Here is an 8,055-nt window from a genome sequence, read left to right on the forward strand (position 1 = left end):
AAGGTTTTAGAAACCCTTCCCACACTCTTGCAATGTTCTAAACTCTTAAACCCACGTCATTTTAATAACATATATACAGTACTGTATACAGTATGTAGCTACTACATTTCACTTACCTTCTGCAGACGTACCCTGCAGCAATGAAGCCCACAATGAATGTTCTAAACTCTTAAACCTACTAATTTTAACAACATATTTATATGTAGCTACTAAATTTTATTTACCAGTGTGTCCCCGCTCGGAGGTCCTTGTCGGCCGGTTGAAAGACATGAAAAACATGCCGGTGAGCTTCAAATGGACCTGGAATTCTGGTTCTGCTCTGGTTCTGGTCCATTTCAGTGGATTCCATGCAGCTTCTCTGCATCCACTCTGATCCGATCAAAACTTTCCCTCTAGTTCAGCAGAAAGAAACGGGGCTTCTGGGTGAGGCCCTGTTGCCTTCTGGGAAATGTGGTTGTTATGAGTGTGAATACAGTGGAGGCTAACTGAAAGAAAACTACAAAATGGTGACGCCTGTCCGAAGTATTTTATTTTTCGTTAACTTTTTACTGTACAGTACTATATCCAGTACCGTCCCAGTCACGTGAGTAATATTAAAGTTAAATATTGTGTGTTCTGTACAAATTTTTTTGTTGTACAATTATATGTACTTTATGTCCACAAACTGCGAAAGAGTCCATGAAGTTGAATGGCGAAGTAGTGAGGGACTGCTGTATTCAACAAAACTGCTCAGTGGCCACAGTTTCTGAAAGCCAGCTGTTCAGGGGCCGGACATCCAGCAGTTAAAGTCATTATGTAAATAAACCAAGTATTACAATGATCTCTTACCTTTTAAATTTGGGTGTTTTATTGCATTGAATCGTAAATGTAATGAACAGAAGTCACCCACGGGCCACTTCTGGCCCGTGGGCCACCAGTTGAATAGCCCTGGTTTAGGCCCTATTGTATGTGTATGCTGATTGTAGCAGGGAGACTTAAACTGTGCCAAAGATGAAACAACAGATCAATGGCAACAGATGAGTTTATGTGTAGACATTTTACTTCTAATGTTATTATCATTGCAGCTGATTGTAAGTACATTGTTCTTTCAAACAGACACAATAACAACACATTACATTACCTTGAGCTAAAAGGCATGAACATCCAAATGAGATTTGACTAAACTGATTTTAACTATCGTATGAATCCGTTTTGTATAAACGCTGAAACAATTTACTGTTTTTCATCTTTGCACTTCTGTAGGAAAGTGTTTTACAGCTTCATGGTTTGTGTCAATGACACAAGCACAATATATGCCCTTCTAAATATTGTACATGCAGATACAAAATTGTCTTTTTTTTCTCTTTGTGTAAACATTCACTTTAAAAAGTGATTAGATAAGATAAAAAGAGTAGTCTATAGTTTTTTTTTCTTATGCTTTCAAGTTTTGCTCAATCTCAAAGCAACAATATGCATCTTGTAATTTTTGATGCAGTTACTCTGCTGTTGAGATAAAAAGTTAACTGTAATTTTATTAATGCAGCTAAAATAGTTACTGCTACAAGTTTCCTGCAGTGCTTTTGTCTTAAAAAAAAAACCTTTGAATTTCTGTCTTTATGGCACGTTGACAGGCAGTAATTAAACATCTTTTATGGAATAATACCGGGACAAAGTAGTAGTTAGTAAAATGCCTAAAACCCCATGTTGAGCAACAGCTACGTGTTGAATCAGGGTGGTGTGCAGGCACATGGCAGGCTGGGCTTTGAAGTGGTCATTTAAACTCTGCAAGGGATTTAAAACAACAGCTCTCTCCCATTCTTCTTCTTTTGTTTTTCATAAATATGTCAAATGCAACATTTAATTTCCTCCCTGCTGCTTCTTTCCTTTAACAGTATGTTGTAATGGGTACCTTTAAGTTCTTAAACAAGTGTTTGTTGTTTTGTTATAACAGAAACAAAGCTAAATGCTTCAGATGATTTATGCCCATTTGAAATGCCACCCCAGTCCAATAAGGATCTTTGCCATGTGACTGATCATATTCATCTCCCTTTGAGACAAGTAGACAACAAATGTGCTAACCAGCCATGCTGCAGATTTTGGAATTTCCCTGTAAGGCTTCTTACACCCACTCCATATGATCCTGTTTTCTTGTCCTTTTGTTGTCCACTGTTGGCTAGGTAATTGGTTTCTAGCCTGTGAAAACGGGAAGACGGGGGAAATTGATCGTGTTTTTTGGGTGTGGATCACACAAGCTGATAACCCTCAAATGATTTCTAATTGTGTGTTTATAAATGTGCACAAAGACCATCACTGCACGTCCAAGGTCTGTGCTCCATGCTGTTTGGCGCAATCAAATTGTTTGTTTACACAGTTGATTTGTTTGAATGAACATTTAGGTTTTAAAAGGCCTTTTTTTAACCTGTTATAGTCCTCAGATGTCTGCAGCAATGGTTTGATCATTCATTAGTGCTGTTCAGTGTAGTTGGAGGTTTAGTAAGGCCATGTGGATGGGCCTGTTGACAGAAACATAACACTTGTTATCAAAGTATTTATTGATTAAATGAGATAATCTTACAGGAATAAGATCCAAAATTATAAAAGGTGTTATAAAATACGTTATACACTTAATTTGATATTCTTTCATAAATAATAAAACAAACAACAAAAGCATGTTGTGTAAAATGTTTAAAAGTAAATCTCCTGTCCTGCATGGTACAGTGTTGTTATTACAGTTGTGCTTTTATGTCCTAGTTTTTTTTTATTGATGGTCAAAGTTGAGAAAAAGGCTAGTGCTGCTCTTTAGTTCATCCTTTTGAGTAATGTTAAATCAACAGAAAGACTCTCATCAGTTTCCAGACATGTGGTAGTATTTATACGGCTTACTGAAAAATTACTCTGTCTGATGTATTTATTTGTCTCCACGTTTTCCTTTCTTTTTATTTAATTGTTTCTACTACAACGATAAGCTAGGAGCTAACACAGGGACTGTTTTGCATTCCAAGGGCCGTTGATGCAAGCTAGTGACGTTCTAAATGTTGGCACTCGGTTTATACGCTTATAATGTAAGTTATTTTTTTACATGAAGGTCTGGAAGAAAAAGAACAAAACAACAGTACAGTTCATCCAGTTATATAAAGATGGGTTTCAAATTTGTGGAAAACCAATACACTGAAATATTATCATAGCAGATGGTGATTGACAGTTACTCCAGATGAACTGGACCAAACAGATAAATGCAGATGACTCCTTTTTAACCAAACCAAACAACTTGGATATAAAATTTCAGTCCTTGTGGATGCAAACGTTTCAGTCCCTTCATGTTAAGTTACCTACTAAAATAAACAGCACATGGCTTGGCTCCTATAGAGCCTTTTCTCGCAGCGTGTTTCAGGCTCATAAGTTAGGTTTCGCGTCCTGCCTTGGCGCAGCTGGGCTCAAGTCAAAGCTGTTGCGTAGTGACAACATGCTGGGCTGGACAGAGGATTAAATGCTGCAGGTGTCTTTGAGGAAACCTTTGGCGTGCGTTCAAGGAAGGAGTGAGTCACACTCTGTGGTCAACATCCAGGACTGAGTCATGAACCTCTCGTCTCTTAAGGGTCTTTATTTTATATCCACTCACTAACTCGCTCTTTCTGACACCAAGCATTAAAATGGTCAAAAGGTATTAAAACAAAAATGCCTTGAATCTTTTGAAGTGTCTCTCAACCTGTCACTTTGCTTCCTCTCATTTTTTTCAGTCTAATCTCTTTTTTTTTTTTTTTTTTTCTCAGACTTTTTTTTTTTTCTCTGATCTTTCTAGTCATTTCTCTGGTCCTTCTGTTTTTAGTTCATTCTCTTTGATTATCTCCCACTTCTGGATGAGGCAAAGACTGGGCCATGGTTTTGATCATCAAAGTTCATGCTCAATAATTCAGGTGGAAAATCCAAAAAGTTCAGTCAGGTCATCTGGATGTTTTTTTTTTTTTTTCTCGAGATGTTTTGTCCTACATCCAAAGGACTTCATCAGTTCGAGGAGTCACAACAAACTGAGTCCCACAAGCAGCAAAGCCGCATAGTGGACCAGCCAGTTTAATTGTGATAAGAGGGTTTCTGGGGCCCGCCCTCTCCCCTGTCGACTCCTCTGTGGCAGCCATAGCCAAAGTAGTTCAAAACATCAAAGTTCATACTCAATAATCCAGGTAGAAAATCCGACAAAGTTCAGTCAGGTCATATGGATGGTTTCTTTTTTGTTGTTGTGACGTTTCGTCCTCCATCCAAAGGACTTCATCAGTCCAAGGAGTCACAAACACACTCAGTCCCACAAGCAGCACACCCACATAGTGGACCAATCAATTTGCTGGTGATAAGATGCTTTCTGGGACCCGCCCTCTCCCCTGTCGACTTCACTCAGGCAGCCATTGTCAGAGAAGTTCTTGCTCAATAATCCAACTGTGAAAATCCAACAAAGTTTGTTGTAGCTCCTCGGACTGATGAAGTCCTTCGGATGAAGTACGAAACGTCTCAACAACAACAAAAATAAAGGCACCGTCCAAATTACCTGACTGAACTTTGTTGGATTTTTTTTACCTGGATTATTGAGCATGAACTTTGATGTTTTGAACCACCTTGGCTATGGCTGACTCAGAGGAGTAGACGGGGGAGAGGACGGGCCCCAGAAACCATCTTATCACCAGCAAACTGGTTGGTCCCCTATGTGGGTTTGCTGCTTATGGGACTGAGTTTGCTGTGGCTCCTCGGACTGATGAAGTCCTTTGGATGAAGGGAGAAACGTCTCAACAACAAAAAAAAAGAAACCATCCAACTCACCTGACTTTACTTTGTTGCATGGTTTTGTTCCTTCACAGGAAACTACTTTTTTCGTTGTTGCAGCACAATAATAATAATAAATAAAATAAAATAAACAGGTATTGGCTTATTTACACCTGTTTTTTTATCAGCCATGCTTTTAATTACACTTTGAAATTGATTATAATCATTTCTGAAGTTATGCGAGTGGATTTATTGTCCAATCAGGCGCTGCTGCTCAACAGTGTCATAGACTGCATCTCAGTTTTATAGTTAAATAATTACACAATCTAGAATGCCATGAGTTGTTCATTTAAGGTTCTGTTTACCTTATTTTAGGAGCAGAAGTTTATTTTTCATGTCCTCATTCATTTTGCCTTACATGTAACAAATGATGACTTCATTTTTTTCATAATTGTATATACTAATAACCCATGCTCACTACGTTTTGCTTGTGATCATCTAAATAGTGTTTCTTAATTTCAGCACATAGACAACCCTGCCCATGTTTCCCAAAAGGAAGCTTAAATGTGAACTCATCAGACCACAGAACATCTGTCCACCATCTTCATGTCCATCTGAGATGAGCTCATTCCCTGAGAACTCCGAGTTTGTGTTCCATTATTTATTGTCTTGTTCTTTTCTTAATACAAGTTATTTTTTCTTTGTAAAGCAGTGAACGGTGTTGGGTGACAGTGGATGTCAAAGTGCTCTTGAGCTCAAAAAGGTTTTTCATGGAATGCTGCCTGACGGCTCAAAGGTCCTTTGCATCCAACCATGGTTTCCAGCTGTGACCTTTAGGCATTCAGATTTCCACACATGTTCTTAACCTTTTGTGGTGTCATTGCCATTTGATGAAAACATCTTTGTTTTACTGTGTTGTGATTTTATTTTAATTAATAATTTATTAATTAATTTGTTGAATCTTTGATGCAGTTTTGCACAAAATCACAAGTAACAACTCAACCCTTGCTTGGAAAAATGCGACCTCTTGTGAAATATTTGTCTTTCATTATTTCTGTCTCGACCTTTCTTGTTTGTGTTGCTGACAATAATTTCTAGATTTATGTAGCATTTCAAGTGCAATGATATTTGTCAGTGTGGATTCTTATACAGATCCATTCTAATAAACTAAATACAAATTTTAGTGTTTAGTTACTTTATAGGAACCTCCCAAACTTGTCTAAGCTTTTTTAAGGATAAAGATTTATTTTAGCTTTGTCACATAAACAGGATACTGTATTGAAGTGGCCATCCTAAACAGAGGACTAAATGATCATAATACCACAGGAGTATATTTAATAATAATAATAATAATATACAGAGACAGGTTAGGTTTTCTTACCATTTTAAACAGAAAACACCCCTTCAGTTTATATTCCTGTCTCATCAATACTGTTATGTATTAGTGTTAAGTAGTCCCTCACTTATCGCAGGAGTTATGTTCCAGACACCCCCGTGATAGGTGAAAATCTGCAAAGTAGGGACGTTGTATTGATTTAAGTATTTATATATATATAAAGGCTTTATAAACCTTTCCCACGCTCTTGCAGTGTTCTAAACACTCTAAAAGAGCACAGCAAAAGAGAGCAGACAGACTGATGCTGTGGTTACTAAGCCAGTTACTGGAGCGGACTGGCCATCAGGAGCACCGGGACATTTCCCGGTGGCCTGGCCTGCTCAGTGATTGCCGAGGGGCTGGACTAAAGGCTTGGTTTGGGTCGCGCTTGATTAAATAAACAATCCATGCCACTCACTCAGGTATCTGCCTCTCTGAAGCTTCCTGAGCAGCAGTGAAAAGACAGACCCCACCCCTGCCCCTCCTTTCTCTTTCTGAGGCTGTCTGTCACAGCAGAACAGAGACAGACAACAGGCGGGCACACAACCTGTTGTTTATCTGCTCTGAAACAGCCTCAGAAAAAGAAAGGAGGGGGCCCCTCTGCGATCACTGAGCGGGCCAGGCCACCGGGGAATGTCCCGGCGCTCCCGATGACTAGTCTGCCCCTCAGCACAATGCTCTGGTTGGTTGACGTCCATCAATCAGCCAATTGTGTGTTGTGTACAATCTTAAGTTAAAAACCCATGAAAGAGTGAGTTTGTGAAAGTCGAACCGTGAAGTATTGAGGGACTACTGTATTTAGTTTTGTTTCATGTTTAGAAACATCACATTGTCTCTCTGATACTAGTTGGTATTCGGATAAATAATTACAATTTATGAAGGATAGTAAAACCTCTTTGGTTAAAAAACAAAACAAAGCATTTATTAAAAATGACTTTTGTGTCTAATATGTTCAGGTCGCCCTCATTCAGTATGAGGCCCCATTCATGGGAGTGAAGACGTTCAGCACGAGGTTACATTTGTTGTCCTTTTTAGGTAGAACATCAACAATTTTGACCCATTCCACAACATCAGCAGTTCACGGCAGTACAAACAATGCTGTCTCTGTTATCCCACAATACTTTTAGAAAGAAAGTTTATACCTAACTCATCCAATCACCTTTGATTGCTTTTAAATACATATAGAGATGATGGTTTGAGATGATAGAACAAAAATGGTTTCTATGTAAACTGGAGCCAAAAGCAAATGTAGAATTTCTGAATAACTGGAGTTTGCTGCTTGACATAGACTTGGTTTTTCAGAAGCTTTTGGGGGAGCACTAAAAACAGAGATTTGATTAGATGAGTTTTATTTTCACTGCTAATATTTTCGAAACTGTTTTGAATACTGTTGAACTTTACGTTTAACTAAAGGTCATTGTTACTCAGGTCTAATAGAGTTCAAGCAGGCAGCAACATTAAATAGTGAAGGCTTCACATGTAAGATTTCTGTGTATTCCAAGCCATAAAGTTTTCTCTTTCCTATTTTTGTTTCATAGGCTGCTGAACTGACTCCAGCCCTGCAGGCCGAGATGGAGGTGAAAGAAGCTATCCATGGTGCCATCCATGGAGACAATGGCGAGGTTGTCCAGATTGTCTCCTCTGTGGCTACCTGAGAGGCCTCTGGATGCAACACAGATCTGAACTCTTGCCATGTAGGATGACCTGACGAGTCTCAGTGGAATCAGTCTGACGAGCAAGCCGTCGAGTTAGAAAATCACTTTAGGTCATGAATGAAACAAAGGGAAGAGGTGTTCTTCTCTGCTTTCTTTTGCAAACCGCTCAATTTAATGTCAACCAGTAAATGCTGTTTCACAATGGCGCAGTGCTTACAGAAGAAAGTGATGCTCCAGAATCAGCTGTGGTGCTTATATTACTGGAAAGACGAGCCAGTTTATGGAATAAATGTTTCT

General features: G+C 38.8%; 1 protein-coding gene across 1 annotated transcript in view; it reads left to right on the plus strand.

Annotated features, from left to right (window-relative positions):
• The window catches only part of LOC119416024 (BTG3 associated nuclear protein), a gene marked incomplete in the record, with an annotated part of 39,404 nt that extends 31,646 nt beyond the window's left edge, over positions 1-7,758 (plus strand). The window contains 1 exon segment of the mRNA XM_037683193.1: positions 7,642-7,758. Within this exon segment, the coding sequence (XP_037539121.1) occupies positions 7,642-7,758 (117 nt within the window).
• Between the last annotated feature and the right edge of the window lie 297 nt (positions 7,759-8,055).

Source organism: Nematolebias whitei, chromosome 10 (genome assembly GCF_014905685.2).
Source record: "Nematolebias whitei isolate Nwh7 chromosome 10, NemWhi1, whole genome shotgun sequence".
Classification (NCBI taxonomy): Eukaryota; Metazoa; Chordata; class Actinopteri; order Cyprinodontiformes; family Rivulidae; genus Nematolebias; species Nematolebias whitei.